The sequence below is a fragment of the Cimex lectularius genome, unplaced genomic scaffold, assembly GCF_000648675.2.
Source record: "Cimex lectularius strain Harlan isolate CLEC.00 unplaced genomic scaffold, Clec_2.1 scaffold23, whole genome shotgun sequence".
Lineage (NCBI taxonomy): Eukaryota > Metazoa > Arthropoda > Insecta > Hemiptera > Cimicidae > Cimex > Cimex lectularius.
The window spans coordinates 1,895,573-1,911,844 of record NW_019392690.1 but is presented as its reverse complement, the minus strand read 5'-3'; the positions used below and the strand labels follow the sequence as shown (position 1 = coordinate 1,911,844).

At 37.9% G+C, this 16,272-nt stretch overlaps 2 protein-coding genes across 2 annotated transcripts in view; both read right to left on the bottom strand.

Annotated features, from left to right (window-relative positions):
* Nucleotides 1-1,146: 1,146 nt before the first annotated feature.
* Nucleotides 1,147-5,176, bottom strand: LOC106662332 (tryptophan--tRNA ligase, cytoplasmic). Its single transcript, XM_014386362.2, has 7 exons — nt 4,879-5,176; nt 3,258-3,486; nt 3,016-3,198; nt 2,530-2,740; nt 2,303-2,476; nt 2,104-2,244; nt 1,147-1,619 (listed from the first exon to the last, which is right to left on the bottom strand). The coding sequence occupies exons 1-7, from the start codon at nt 4,997-4,999 to the stop codon at nt 1,452-1,454; spliced, it is 1,227 nt and encodes a 408-aa protein (XP_014241848.1). The 5' UTR covers nt 5,000-5,176; the 3' UTR covers nt 1,147-1,451.
* Nucleotides 5,177-7,741: 2,565 nt separating this feature from the next.
* LOC106661441 (probable 3',5'-cyclic phosphodiesterase pde-5) overlaps nt 7,742-16,272 on the bottom strand; it is a 257,518-nt gene continuing 248,987 nt past the window's right edge. Inside the window, exons 16-19 of the mRNA XM_024225891.1 lie at nt 10,589-10,758; nt 9,576-9,687; nt 9,406-9,486; nt 7,742-8,187 (exon numbers count right to left, since the gene is read on the bottom strand). Of these exons, the coding sequence (XP_024081659.1) occupies nt 8,020-8,187; nt 9,406-9,486; nt 9,576-9,687; nt 10,589-10,758 (531 nt within the window). The 3' untranslated portion in view covers nt 7,742-8,019. The remainder of the gene's footprint in view (nt 8,188-9,405; nt 9,487-9,575; nt 9,688-10,588; nt 10,759-16,272) is intronic.

Sequence of the window (16,272 nt, the reverse complement as noted above, 5' to 3'; positions counted from 1 at the left end):
AGGATAACGGGTCCAGTGGTGAATGGCCGGGTGGCAGCAACGGTAAAGTCATCATCGACACGGAGCCTCTAATTGCGTGCAACCTTCAGTTGGCCCAAGTACCTCTTAAAACAGCTCTATAAACATCTGACACACCTACAAATTTATATTAAAAAGAGAAAAGAAAAGCAACTGAGAAATATAATTATCACAGGATTGCTAACTGTGGTTAAAATTTAAAAAAATTGAAATTTTTTTTAGATTTTTTTTCTTGTCCATAGGAACAACACACTAGGGTCTTGATGTTATATTTTACCGTGTGGACTGTTTAAAACTCAAGGCCATTAGTATGATGCGGAAAAAGTGCAAGCCTAGTGCTCTGCAAGAAATTAAATTTTTCTGAGCAAACTGGTACAGCTATAAAAAAAAAGTGTTACATTAACACTACTGCTAGATTAAGGACTGTAGATTTTATAAATGTTTAATATGAAATACTCAATGTATAAAGACTTCTTGTATGTTGTAAAGAACACACAAGGTATGCATTGTATTGCACAAGTAATTTATTTATTTGTATAAATGTATCTATATGTATGCACATATGTATGTTGCCCTTTGCAAATAAAATTTTAAAGAAACGTCTTATTCAGTTACCAAATTTGCTCTACTGCAATTGTACTCTACTAATTTTTCATTATTTGTTTTTTCCACATGTTTCTATGGCAAATAAAATTGTGATTTTCTCTTTAAAAAGAAAAATGATTTCTCCACCACACAGACAAGCCTAAGTTTTATTGAACATTTTTATATTTTCACTATGAAGGTTGAACAAACTTCGGCTAGTTAAGATAAAATGGTACGATAATCCTGCCCCCCCTTGTTGATGCCGTATATTTTTTAACATGTTGAATTTTGTTGATGATGGGTATTGGCCTGGGTCCAATTTCCCTATCTTAGTAGATCAAACTGCAGTTTAGCTAAGCATAGCAACTACTGGTTTAGACGTGGACTTAAAATGCCAGGAAATCATAAAATCATTTCTGTTCAGAAAAAAAAAATATAATTTTGCCTTATACATGTATAAAAAAAATTGTATTTTTATTACTCAAATAAATTGGTAATACTTAAAAATCCTTTTTAATTTGGTGTAACTAATTTAAAAACGTGTAAATAAAAATTGTTTTTTATTTTAAAAAATCACCCAATTGCAATAAAATAAAAAAATTAATAAATTATAAAACATTCAACATTCATAGCTCAAATATACATGTATAACTCAACCCTAAAGGAAGATAACCATAGAAATGTTATAAATGCACATGGATCATGGATACACATAGAACACACTCCACACTTTTTTGCTTTTTATCCAAGGAGAAAAGTAAGTAGTAGGCCCAAGTCAATCGGTGGAAGACCAAGCTCTAAACTAGGTGAATATTTTGTTGAAATCGACGCATTGAAAAGGAACTGGCTCACTTGGGTAGTTTTGAGCAGTTGAGGGGACGCGGTGTCATGTACTGCGCCACGACCTGGTCTGTGACTTTGGCCCTCCTTTCTTGGTGTTGTGCGATGATGGGTTGTAAGTGGTCGATGAGTAGCTTCTTCAGTTCGCCTGTCAGTAGTTCTCCACTTGTATAATCCTAAAATATAAAAATTTGAATCTACAATAATTGTTTTTATGATGTGTCGCCACATTAGCTGAAGGGTAATATGCATAATCGTCAGCTGTGGGATCCTTGTGGTAAAGGAACCTACTCTGATTTGCCAAAGCTGTCAAGAACTATTAACAGTCTATCATATCCTAACTGAATAATTTCAATATGAAATGGAAAGAAATACATGTTTAAAGGATCTGGTAGTCAAGGAGAAATATTGTGTTATGTTAGTTCCTCTTTAAATTAAAAGTGATAAATTAAAATACAATAAAACTTGAAATTAAATCAATTAAATTCTTAAAATAATTAACAAAAAATTTGGAAAGAGGGGAGAAAATTACTTTCTGTGGGGAGGCATGAGAAATCACTAGTGAGTGGGGTTTAAAATGAATAACAAAAGTAAAAAATAAAGAAGTAATCTTGATATTTTGACTATGGTCAAACAATTGCTTTTTAAAAGTGGACTTACTTTTTTTATTTTTTCAAGCTTCTCATCATCTTCAAGGAAAAAAGTTAAATACTGATATGCGATATCAACTCTGCAATCACCACCCAACTTTCTGTGTTCCTCGACGCTAGCTTGTCCACCAGAGAAGGCGTACTTATTTATCTAAAATCAAGTGTCAATTTTTTAACTAAGAAGAAATTAAGAAAACAAAAGAACTCACTTTGGTTTTTATTTGTTTTGGCGTGTCTGTCAAATATATTGCTGTGTTTGAATCACTCCCGGACATTTTCGTGTTTGCCCCTTGTAGGGCGGGGATGAACGTCGAATGGAGCAAAGCAGGTTTGGCGAAGCCGAGCCTCGGAGCGACATCTCTTGTCATCCTAAAGTAAGGGTCCTAGAAGGCAAATGTTAATTTCCGAATACGTCGTATTAAATCAGAATACCTACCTGATCTATTGCACAAGGGATTAAACATGGGATCTTCTTCCGGCCGAATATGTGCGGGAAAGAAGTAGAAAGTGCGGGGGCGGCTTGTATGGCTGGAAAGCTGATTTTTCCTATCACATCGCTGTCACCGAAACCAAAAATTCCCTTGACTTGGTTAAAAGTGACACACCTTTCTATTCGCACTACATTCTGATAAAATTCAGGGGACTGCCTGTAAATTTTTAAATACCACATAAATAATACAAATCAGCTACTTATTCTTATTACCTAAATTTATTTTATTACCAAAATGTAATATTTAAAAATGAACTACTTAATCCCCTTCATTAGCTTTTAAGTTTCAAGTTGTACAATTAAATAGTTAAATATGCATTTTATTTTCTTGATCATTTAAAGAAATCATAGATGACTATAAAGAAAGGACATAAATTGAAACTATCAAAATTTTATATTCTAAACAAGGCTGATAATAAGGTTAATACTAACCCCATGTAAGTGAAGTTTGAAAAAATGAATGTTTTATCCATGTCAAAGCCACATGCTATGATGTCTTTGGCGTTTTCACGAGATAGCCTGAGGCCTTCTTCCACAGACAGGTCTTTCCAAAGGAACTTTTCATCATCAGTCAACTGGATAACAAGAGGGACGTCAAATAGATCCTGGATCCATCTAAAATTAAATTAACACAATTGATTATCTCATTGGCCAAGTCTTGTCGATAGACATACTTGGTAAACATAAACGGAATCATATGACCAATATGCATAGAATCCGATGATGGCCCACGTCCGGTGTAAAGGTAGAACGGACGGCCTTGTTCAGCAAGGCTGAGAATAGTGTGGACATCTCGGTGTGAGAAAAAGATTCCCCTTCGAAGCAGATGATGGGGAGGCTTCCCCGTAACGCTTTCCCAGCGGTCCAGAAGCTCCCGGTCAATTTTCGAACTGCCAAATCTTTCTGGAAAATTAATGAGTGACATATTTCACATCCATTTTTTTCACTGTCTGAAAAACCAAACTACTTTGCTTTTGTAACATGGTCATGCCCTACTAAAAGAAAAATTCCCACAAACCTAGCAAGAGGAGATGACCAATCAACAAGTTCATCACCCCTCAGAAGTGCACATTCCAAGGTATGTTAATAAAAAGGGTCAATTCCATAATGGACTGTTTATATCACATTGCAAAGAAAGGAAGATTAAAGTTAACAGGGACCCGAGAAAAGAAGAAAATCATGGTTAAAAGTAAAATAAATGGTGTTAAATAAAATATGGTCAAAAGCATCATAAGTTAAAGCGTATCCTTAAAGCATATGATGTTTCAAAATTTCATCCACATAGCAAGTGGCCGCCAAAGACCCTTCACGAACAACAACCAACTCTACTTATCTCTATTAAAATTCCCGCCCAAACCATCACTGAGCTACATTGAAAGGTTGGTTCTGGAAAAAATTACAGGCTTTGTACCTTTCATTTCAGCTTCTCCACACTATTTCACGATATCTGGAGATCATAGAGCAAATCTACACTCATCTGTAAAAAGTACAGCAGACCAATCGTCCAAAGACCAATGACTGTGTACTTGAGCAAAAGCAAAACATGCAACTCTGTGTTCTGGTCCTCTTACAGGGCGAAAAGCCATCAGTACATACTGATTTAATCTTTTTCAAACAGTGCGTTTAGAAATCGCTTGAAAAAATTCCGTAAAAAGTAAACATTGAAAGATCCTTTATTCTTGTCTTGGGTTAAGGATTAAATGTGAGTACCTCTAATTGATATTCCCAATTTAAAACATAGCATAAACAAATATTTATTGGTATAAACAGACAAATTAAGGGCAAAATTTTATTTTATTGAGAAAATGAAAAAAAAATCAATTGGGTAGAATTTTTTGCCTGTCAGTGTATGAAAGTACTTATTTGTGTGACTGTTAGTTTGCATGCGTTGGCGACTGAAATGACCTTGCTGTTGAAAGACGCCATTGGTTGGGAAGCGACCATCTCCTGGGCATCTGGGTTAAGGGATACCAGCGACAACCGCATAAAGGTAGGTGAACCCTATATGTACAGTCCCCCTATAGCATAGCACATCAGGGAGTGACAACACTTCGGGGTGAATATCCTGAAATTAATTTAATTTGGTACAAAGTTAAGATTGCAATATAATGCAACCGTCAATACCTTCCTGAAACCTTCCTATGCCAAGACATAAACTAAGACAACTGCGGCCTGTATAAACTGCACAAATATAGTGCTGACAATTTGTAGTGAGTTCCGACACGAAAAATATTAGAACTTCGTTGGAAATAAAGGGACAGTTTAACATTTAGACGTATTTAAGCGTGCACTCACTGATCAACTTGTCGTAGTCGACACCTTCCTGCGAAGAGCTGGTGACCGTCCAGGGGTTGACGACGTCCTCCTCCTCGGTTATTTTGAGCCGTTCGAGCCCATCGTCTACCTCGGTGCTCATTTTCCAACGGCAAACCCCGTCCGATCTACGAAAATCAACAAGTGCTCTTCTTTCGACTTTTGTTGTGAAATTGACATGAAAGAGGACAAAGCTCAATATGGAAGAAGGTTCCTTCGGATGTCGAACCTTCGGAATCGCCGTGGAACCTCTCGCCTCGAGACAGCAGCCGGCTACTCGCCAGGATAGCCAACGTGCACAATAAAAAAAACCACGTTCTAATTTTTTTCAAAACCTTTCTTCATTCATGTTTTTACACATTTATTTGAGTATAGTTTCCATATTTTTACATCTTAGCACCGTTTATAAGAAATTATATTCAAATCTTCATTTATTAAACTCTCATTAAAATATAAATGTCATGCAGGTGCACTCAGGCATCTTTCAAAGATTTAATCTCTTTCCTATTTACTCCTTAATACCATTTATTTTATCCTAAAATTTTGTTTAATGTCAATTTTCTCATGCACTGCGCAGAATGTATTTGACAATTAATACTTATATACTTTATTTAAAAATATTTTAATAAAAAATCATATTCCTTTCTCAGTTAAATTAGAAATTTTTTAACCAGTTTCAAGATCCATGCAGCTCAAGTTTGAGGCTTTTCACATTTTGATGCAATAGATAAGTTGTAATTATTTTTCATTAAAAGCATATTGCACTTCCCGCATAATACACAAAATTATATTATATATTTAGAAACAGGCTTAGCTCCGATTTTTGTTTATGCTCTCCGTTTGCAATATAGTACATTGGAAAAGTTTGACCATTACCGGATTCTAGATATCCAAACATTTTAGACAAAGAGGTAATTCGAAATAATGTGGTACAAAGAGCTCAATAGTACTTGTGATTGTCTGGAGCTTGGAGCTATTGATTATTTAAATAAAGAAAAAGTAAATATTTTATTGGAAAAAGTTATGCAAGAATTTAAAAAGGCAAAAAGCGCAACAAGCTCTTTTCCGTAGTTTGTATTGGGACAACCATTGATTGTCAATTGAATTCAGAACTAGGGGACAATCATCAATATTTCTGATAATGTTGTTGATGTGAGAATTTAAGAACATATTTTATATTAAACTGCTAAAAATAAATTTTGTAGTATTTACTTTCCGTTTTTATTATAAGTTGCATTAAAATTTATTAGAAATTATGTTTTTACTGAAGGAGAATGTAATTAAAATATTTTGAAAAATAACCAAATAAAAGGTTTTAATTCTATAATTTTGTTTATTGGACACAATAATGTTTTAAAGAATAATACTGTGTATATGGCCTCTGTTAGCTAAAATTTCACTCCATAGGTGTTGCAACGCTCCACTCAGTTGTTGCAGGTCAACTGGCACGGATGGCGATGGAAAAGCCTTCTCTGCAACACATCTCCCATGTGCTCAATGGGATTGAGATCTGGAGACTATGGGGGAAGCAGTCGATGGGAAATTGCCAGGTTTTCTTAACATTGATAGACAACTGTACGTTTATGAAGTCTGGCATTGTCAACCAGAAATCGAAAATCCCTGCTAATGAGATCCCTGGTTTTAGGGATGTATTCCTCAATAATTTCTTGGTCATAATGAACTACAGTGAGGTTGCCGTCGAGTCCAGTTCGTCCTCCGTGTAAATTCCATCCCAGACCATTACACCGCCTCCTCCGAACTGCACTGAAGGCAGCAAGAACTGGGGCATTGTACACATCCCCTGTTCTCAGTAGACATATGGCGTCTGCGGTGAAACAGGACTCATCAGTAAAGCACAGCATTCCAATTGGTGTTCTCTTCTAGGTGCTTGCTGCACCATATTCTCCTGAGTTGCTGGTGGCGGGCAGTTGCTGCAGGTTGTCCCAAAGGGTCATACGATGTGAGGCCAACTTCCCCCAAACTCGTTCCTTTGTTTTGATAAAGCCCTTGCCAGAACATCTTGTACTTCATTTAGGATCTGGCGGGCTCTATGGAAATGGTTCCGCCTCTGACATCCAGCCGGTGACCTCGACGACTCACTCTCACAGTAATATTGTGAACTTTTAGCTCAAGTTGATATCTTTCCATGTTTAAAGAGAACACATCTGGATTAAAATGTAGAAAAGATGAGAAAAGAAGTTTGTTTATAAAATGAATAATCTTCATGTTTTCTATTCTTAAGTAAATGCTCAGAGCAAACTCAGTTTCTGGAGGAAACCATAATTCAGGATTTTGCGTTGATACAAATTTTCTTAGGGGAGGATATGTGTCAAGTAAAAAATACAAAGATATTCAAGTAGACAACAGCCTGTTTTATTATTATTATTATTATTTATCAGTTGAGATCATAACCTACATGTTATGGTTACAACAGTGGACCATGCATTCACAAAAGATAAAATAATAATTCAATTGTTATATTTTTCATGGGGTCTGATGGTGAGCCAACCCGTAGTCATTTGTGATCGTTTTGCCATCAACCTTCAGCTTTGTTGTTGTTCCTCACTGATGATGGTACAAAGGCAAAACATGTTTAATTTATTGAAACCTGCAGATGTAGACAAAAAGTGACACAGTACCAGTTCAACAGGATTTTTTTAAATTTCTAAATATAGGAGCACTTTAACAGATTAAACAAAAACAAACTGCTGAACACCCATCTAAAAAACGTATTTTTCTTTTATTTGCCCTGGAAAATAATGAATAACACAGAGGTGATTTAAAAATGAAATAAATCAGTTTCAACATTGAACATACTTTATTTAAAATTTAATAAAATCTCAGCCCATTCTAAGCTGAACACATAAATAAATATATTTCTTTATACCGGAGTGGCAATCGTTTAAATAACATTTATCCAACCTCAGAGGTTTAATGATTAAAACACCAAGAACAACCTTGATATGGTAATACTGGTTACAAGTACACATCGAAAAATAAAACATTTATCGTGGAAACACTAAGGCAGGGGTCTAAACTATTGGTGATCAAAGAGAAAAATAGATTTTCTTATTCAAATAGGTACACATATCACAGATAAATTTACTTCCAGACTAGCAGTCGCTAGTTCTCCCTGTCTTTCATCTCGGTGATTATCGACTCGCCGAGCTCATTCTTGACCTTCCACCGTTCTAGATTAGCTGTGCAGGAGTCCAACAGTGGTTTAGTGTCTGGAATCAACTGTGAGAGAAGTGAGTAGCATGGGATACAGATCCCATTGAGAAAGCCAACCTGAAAAACATTTATTGTAAATTGTAAACATCATTAGTGTCGAAATAACATGGAAATGACCTCCAGAGCCAAACTTACTCTAGAGGCCAATCCTCCCCTGCCTTCACCCATAAAATCATCCTCCCATAAAGGCCTCATCTTTATAAAAATGTAAATCACACCATCCAACGATTATGCTGCACTGGCATCTTCCAAAGTGGAGAGTGAATGTGGGACTGATAAAATCGATTTTCCACAGCTAGAGAACTCCAAAATGACCTGAGTTAGGAGTACTGGAACAAGGGTGTCGGATACTTACATAAACCGACATAAGACTCCTATTGTCAATTCGCTCAAGAGCATAGGAGGTGGCAGCTGAGACATTGGAGCCGTGAACTGTTCTCAGATGAGCCTAAATTCACTTTGCTTAGTAATGATGGGCGTGTGAAAGTTTGGTGAAAAGGAAATTAGCATTTCATCCCTTTCTTCCATCACACCATTTGGGGGTGTTACCTTATCTTAAAGGGAAACATAACAATCCATGGCCAAACCCAACTCGTGATTCTTCATGCTGGCACTTTGACCGCTCAACACTTTATTGAAGAGATTTTAGACATTCATGTTCGGCCCTAAGCTGTTGCTGTTGGTGCGATTTCATCTTAAAGCAGGATTGAGCTCGACCACAACAGCTAGGGTGGTGAGAGAGTACCTAAATCAGCACAATATTCACATTTTGGACTGGCCAGCATGTGGTCCTGACCTCATTCCCATGCAGCACATGTGGGACCAGCTAGGGAGGGCCATTCAAGGTCGTCCAAATCTACAAATAACTTTGGAGGAGCTTGAAGAATCGCTAAAGGAGGAGTGAGAACAACTGCCAAAAGAAAACATTTGGAGCATGCCTCGTCATCTACAAGCTGTCATCAAAAGCCACGAGTAACACTGGATTCTGAAGGCCATGAAGTTTCAAAAAATCACGTTTTGGTCATTTTTGTTTTGAAATTTTTAGTTTTAGCACTTTTCGTGTTTTCTTCAGTCCCACATTCCCTCAGCCCTTTGGAAGATTTTTTCCACCCAAGAGAATCACATAAATAAAAGAAAAAAAATTGTGGAACATATCAAAAATAAAACTTTAAAAAACGTGATCAACCTTAATTCTTTTGAGGTGTGTATTTTAACAGATAGAATCATCATGAAAACCATCTGCCCTGAAATAAGCTCAACTCTGAAACAAGTTACCTGGGAGGCTGCTTGCTGTTCTGGCTGGTTTCTGTCCATCATGGCAATTGGTGTGATTCCGGCAGCTCGCTCAGCATCACCCTATAAAATTAAAAAAAAAAAAAATTAAGTCAAATGATAACCAAACATTCATATATACAATTTTATAAACACTGAAGGATGAAATTAACCTGTTCGTAAAATTCTTGAAATATGACTTCTGCTGTTTTAACCTGGAGTTCCCAGGGCTTGGCACTTGCTGACAGGTCACTGGCTGTCATAGCAATCGCCTGTATTAACGATCTGTAAAATGATAATTTTAAATGATCAATTTTGATGTATTTAATCATATTTGTTTTTATACTTTGTAAGAGAAAATGAATAAGAAAATATGGATTTCAAATTTGAAACTCATCATCAGGTTGAAGGAGACACAGTTAATATAGTTAATGGGTTACTTAATATTCCGCCATTCGTGCTCTTGCACTACACGCATTCACGCTTATAAATACATTCTCATGAAACACTTAACACAGAATAATAACAGTTTCATCTAAAAATGAGAATAGAATTTCCAAAGATTCCCTGCCTTACTTGAGCACAATTCTCGGATCGGGTAGCATTTCTATTAGCTCCCTATATGGAGCCAAGGAATGACATATTCAATTATATGGAACACGGGGTAACCTTCGCAACCAATTACATGGCCTATTTTTAGTTAGGTGAGATTATTTCATCTATTTGGTCTCTTGAAGGTCATCTATTAACTGAACTGTTGATATGTGATAGCTTCCGTGCTGATCCAGTTCACTGGCACTTCCATTTACTTTTAATCGCAAGTTTGGTGGAAGTCAGATCACGGCTGTTGGTTTTGGAGGTTGGGATGTCCCGGCTTTAGCAACCTTGTTTGGCTTTTCAACACCCAAGATTGAAGGCTTGCAAGCTTTGGCCCTAAAGTATGTGTTCGTGTGCCAACTGTATATGGCGGATCATCAGGTAATCCTTCTTTGGTATACTCTCTTGAGGTCATGAATTGACACAGTCCACTCATGCTGCAACCTTTTCTTTACCATATTCACTACTGCTAGTTTAGCGTCAGCAGGTCATATCGTGGTAGTAAGGTCTGTAGGCGGGCTTCCACCACATCTTCTTTACTTTTTATTTAACATTCATTCTTAACTAACATTGCCGATTTCAGACTCACCTATGCTCTGGATTGCCCCAGGAGAAGGTGTTGTTCTCAACAAGCTGCTGCAGACGACTCTTGTAAGGAAAGAAGCGAGCGAGGTCGGTTGCGAGAATACAGTGCTTGACATAGCTAAGCACTTGCTTGTACTCACTATTGGTCAATTGGCTGAAAATGTTGTGGCCATGCTACAATAATATAAACAAATTGTATTACATATTACAAAACATACAAAAAAAAAAGAACAAACAAAATTTAATTAGAAATTTTTCAGTTTGACACTGTCGCCAAATTTTCCTTTTATAATTGCTACCAGGTCATCTATTATTTAATCTGTGGGATCTTAAGCTATTAAGCTAATAAATAAATTTACTACTAAGAACTATAGGAGTAGCAATAGTTCTGCTTGAGGGCATCTTTGGGTAGGTACTATGTGTATAGTCTGATGGGGTTCATCGCTTATTATTACTTCTTAGCTAATATCAAGCTGGTTTTTGAAGTTCTTTGAACGGATATTTAAATAGCTACATATGAGGAATCAATTGTCAAAAACTTCTTTTATGCCCATGAAGCAACTGAGTACTATTTGTTTATTCTTTGATTTATCGTATTCTCTATCAATTTGCTCAGGGTAGTCTCTCATTTGCCATTTTGGTAGGCATGCTGTTGGTCATGGAGGTTTTTAAAAGATGATTACCCCTAATAGATTGACCTACAATTTCTTGACTGTTAGTTCATTTATTCATGTACCCTCCGCAGTACACTTACCCGCAACCATGTGGCATAAAATTTAACCTCCCATTTCTAGACTCCTACAAATGTTCTCGTTCTGTAAATTACAGTATAATAATTATTATCTTGTAGGATTAAACTAGTATAAGTACAAAGTACAAGTACAAAGCCAGATTTATTTATAGGGGTCCGGTGGAAACACTGAAGCTAAGCGCTCCTTGCAGGAAGTGTGTAAAAGGAAAAATAAAAAAGACCATCCTTAAGAAAGGGTAGTCACTTGAGTGTAGTTACAGTCGTTTGTCCTGTTTGGTTCAGTATTAAGAATCTTGTTTACACCCCAAGGTACCGATGTTGCAACATCCATTCAAAAGTAATGTTAATTATACTACGATTAATTAAGGTTTTTAGTTGAGATAAAAAAGTCAATGGCACGAGCGGGATTCGAACCCACGATCTTCGGCTTGATACGCCGCTGCTCTACCACTTAAGCTATCGTGATCTCGATCCACTCTGACATCAACTTCCCCTTCTCAACCACGCCTTTTGAATTTTCACTCCTTTTTGCCATTTTTCCAGTTAATTATACTCATGATAATTTTGATAACATTTTGTTAACACTATGCAATAAGGGATGTCATTGCGTATTATGAAAAATTTGGTTGAGTAGACAATCAGTGTCATGGGAGGGACTTGAACCCATGACCTCTCGACCCGGGCATTTCTACATCTTAAGCGGGTAGAAGCATCAGGGTACTGATCCAGAGGTGATAGGTGGACAGGCAGAATTGCAAAGTGGAACTACAATAATCTCCCCCTTTTGAAGAAAGGGATTTAGTCGATATGCATACTCTAGGGTGTTGTAATCGGATGGTTGTTGAAGATGCTGGAACTGTTGTTTTTACAGCTGGAAAAACAGATTTGCTTTTGCTGTAAGGAGAGGATAAGTGCCGCTTAATACGATCCACAGAAACAGTAACAGTTCTTCCTCATACTTCTAGGACCTGCTTAAAATCGGGATATGTGAGGTAGTTGAACAGAATCTACTCGTAGGAAAGCATGTGTGGCTGTAATTCTTTATCCACAAAACAATTCTTTGGATTGGGCAGAAAAGAAATGGTGGATGAAGAGTCTAAGGAGTTATGGCTATTTCTGTAAAGAAATCTCCTGATAGACACAATGTTTGCCCATAAACTAGTTCATATGGAACCAAATTGAGGTTTTCTTTCACTAATGTTCGCAATCCAAGTAATTAGGTGATCAGAACGAATATTAACAAAGATTTTAGTGTTCTGTGGAAGGCTCAACTAACTCTTAACATTTAATACTGAAAAAGTAGCTAAATTAATTTTTGTTTAGGTCTATAAGTTTTAAATTAGAGCAGATATGGAGGCATTAAGCAGTGATGATGGTTTGCCAATAATTGCTGATTTCTACAAGAGATCGAAATGCTCCCACTGGTAGGAGGAGACTTGAGCTACTATTTAAGTTTACTCCATGTTGTTATACTTAGAAAACTAACATACGAATATTAATAAACAGATGATTAAAATGTAAATATTTATTTTTGTGCTATTGACATTGTTGATTTTGAGTTAAAAAAAGAAAGAACTGTTTTATAAGAGATCCTGAAGAAATTAATGGCGTGTATCAATCGTCGGTTCCTGATAGATGTAATCGACCTGATAGTACGAAAGCACGAAGTGGATTCGCTGAAGTACGACAAAATTGCTGTTGTGTTAGAGGGACCGCCGAGCAGCATTTACAAAGAGGGTTGTTGGAGGGTGTCGGTGGAGATTCCGGACAACTACCCCTTTACCGCGCCCCAGATGCGCTTCATCGACCAGATCATCCACCCCAATGTCCACCAAGTCTCAGGCGCCGTGTGTCTCGAAGTGGTAAGCAAGGTCTGGAGCCCGACCCTGACCCTGGCGACCCTCTTCGAGAACTTCCTTCCGCGGCTTCTCGCCCACCCGGACATGGACCACGCGACGAACCGAGTAGCCGCCCTCACAGCCTCCAAGTATCCCGATCTGTTCGGCGAATCCGTCAGGGTATTTCTCAGCGTCAATCGGAGAGAGGTTGAACAAATGCAAGTCGATTCTGACACCTCTTCACTATCGTCTGAAGATTGATTTTTATGCTTAGGTTAAGAACTATAATAAAAATAATAACTGTAAAAACTTTAAATTTGTCTACACTTTCATAATTGTTTTAATCAGCCAAATATATTATTTAAATCAGCTGGAAAACTAGAAAACTACCAGCCTTTCAATTTTTATGTTATAGACACTATTTTAATAGCAACCCTCTTCAATCTACAGTTAAGTAGTTGATTTTGGGAAATTTAATCATCATAACTATTAACAACTCATAAAATAAAATTTTACTTATTTATATTTTTATTCTGTGCTGCATAAGATCCATAATAGGTAACTAAATACAATTTCATCTATTCGTAAATTTGTATTTCATTTTTGTATATTAATAATTATCATAAAACGTATAGACCTCTCATTGATGGAAGGCTGTAGTAATGGCTCATAGGAGAGAATTATTATGAACTACAAGCCTGAACATACCCTGGTTTGAAACTTTCTGACAGTTCACAGCAATAGTTCATCCATCTGGACGTTAACCTCTCTGTTAACCTCCCCAGAAATATGGCAGAGAGAACAGTATAGTAGCCCTATGATGTGAGGAATACGATGATAATTGCTCACATCGTCTCTTTAATGATGCAATACAATCAGAGGGAGGAAGTGTGAAATAGAATGACCCCATAACCTCTCCAGTTGTTATGCGACCACCTGCCTTCCAAGGCAGTTATTGGTACCTTTCTGACAATGCACCTTAACCCTGTGGGTTAGCACAACCCACAGGGGTAAGCTTGCGATTCTTAAAACCACTTGTCATCCTTTTGGAGGATTTTGAAGCCAGAAATGATGAGCCACTTCCATTATCTGAACATAAAAATATGGACAAGGGTCTACCTCACTTTAAATAGGATCGACCTGGGATGTGGGGTGCATCCTAAAGAGGCGAACAGTAATTCCAGGCATATTTTCTTTGAGGGGGTTGATTTTTGTGAAAAGTAGTTGTGGCTCTAGCCTGCAGAAGGAGACTTCCTCCCTCTTACATCCATCTAGACGAACTGTGAAGAAATTAAGGGGATCACGAAGATATTGAGTGGTATTGTGCTAAGTGCCTTTGGTTAACTAAAGTTTACACTAGGCATCGCCACTGCTTCAGTAATGCCGGCAATGAGCTTACAACATTTCTATATATAAGCAGGGTTCTTATAGCCCCTCCCTACTGCTATCATTGAAACACACACAATAAAGTTTTACTATCATGTGTTTATCTACTGTCGAGATGCTGCACCATTGAGGCACGAGAGTAGATTCACGCTTCGAGCAATGTCACTAGTCTTAAGTATCAGGTCGTATCATATACCCCCTGCCATCGAGGTCACCAAGGCTGCTTACTGTCGTCCGCAGGGTGAATGGTATCTACCGGGAAACAGTAGAGGATCTGTGGTGTACTGGCGTAAGCCAAGGTCACACGTGCTGCCAGTAGCTAGGGTTCGGGATGGCCTCGCCAGTTTGTGGTGGAGTCTGAAGGTCCATAAGCAACTACTCTACGGGGTGAGAATCACAGCACTATTCTACCCGTTCTAAGACCGCTAGACTCTCCAAATGTGGATGGCTTTGTAGTAGCCGCCAGGGGGCGATTGCCACGAGATCTATGCCAGATTCTTGGAGAGAATTCTTTGAGTACCCTTGTGATCGTGAAGGAACACCACGTAAATGTAAAAATTCCGTCTTAGTAACGTTACCTTTAGTAATACAAGTGCTAGACAGTTTGGGAGACTAGGTCATTGCTCACGCCAACAAATAGCTCTCATGATGGTTTCGGGTTGATAGAGATCTAGAACTCATTTGGTGTGCAGAAGGCCAGGGTGTGTATTTACGAATATGAGTCCCTATCCTGCAATACTATCGCCCTGAACGCCCGACTCGGAGTGGGGTAGCAGATGGGCACCAGAGCGAACCAGGAGCAGTGCCTCATAGTGCAGGCGGACCATTTGTTTGTTCAGGTGCGGGCTCAGAAGATTAATCGCTGGGGGAAGTGGTCTTTCAAGAGAATCGCTAGATTTTGTCTAAAAAAAGTTCTTCGTGCCCTTCTAAGGGTGTAGAGGATCTGACGTGTAAGCCAAGGCTGTCACTAGCGTTCGGGACAGGCTGGTCACTTTGTGGTGGAGTCCGAGCGTCCCTAAGCAACTACTCTATGGGGTAAGAATCACAGCACTATTCCAAGACCGTTGGACTCTCCAAATATGGATGGCTTTGTCGTGGCCACCAGGTCCACAGGGAAAGAAAGTTGTTAACAGTCTTGAGGTTTAGGTCAGTATTGTACTGCACGCACTGTCAGTATCAAATTCTAATCACTCTATTCTGGAACATCTGTACATTTTTCACCTGTGAGCATAAAATTAATGACCATATTGGGTACAGCCAGATATACCTGTTTAAGAAGAAGTGTAGTAAATGTTTAGTGTCAAAGGTGATGGTTTGGTGGGCAATTATTGGCTTAAAGCTTTTTATTCTGCGCTTTGTGTGACAACTTTTATCCAGCTTGATACCCAAATACGTAACTGACTCCTTGACCTCAATTCTTTTCTTCATAGGAAGAAGTCTGCTATTTTCCTACGTAAAGAAGACAACTTATAGTTTATTTTGACATGACATAATGCAGTCCAGTCGTCCATTTTGCGCTGAAGCTTAATGTGTGACTTTTCCCAAAGTGCTTCTTGAAGTGCCGCTAGTCGTGCGTGAAGCCATTCACGAAGGACTTGCTTCCTCATTGCACGCCGGATTTGATGGACTGAGTTGGGGAAGTTATGCCATTTATTAACACTGAAACGATTTGTCGGTAAGGGATGATTTAATTACCCTGTACCATCTGTCTCA

Bases quoted from the DNA above. Each gene is read 5' to 3' on its own strand.
- LOC106662332 (XM_014386362.2), bottom strand. From the start codon at position 4,999: ATGAGCACCGAGGTAGACGATGGGCTCGAACGGCTCAAAATAACCGAG. The intron at 3,199-3,257 runs GTATGTCTATCG...ATTTAATTTTAG, and splicing joins ATTCCGTTTATGTTTACCAA to ATGGATCCAGGATCTATTTG. The intron at 1,620-2,103 runs GTAAGTCCACTT...TTTATATTTTAG, and splicing joins AGCTTGAAAAAATAAAAAAA to GATTATACAAGTGGAGAACT.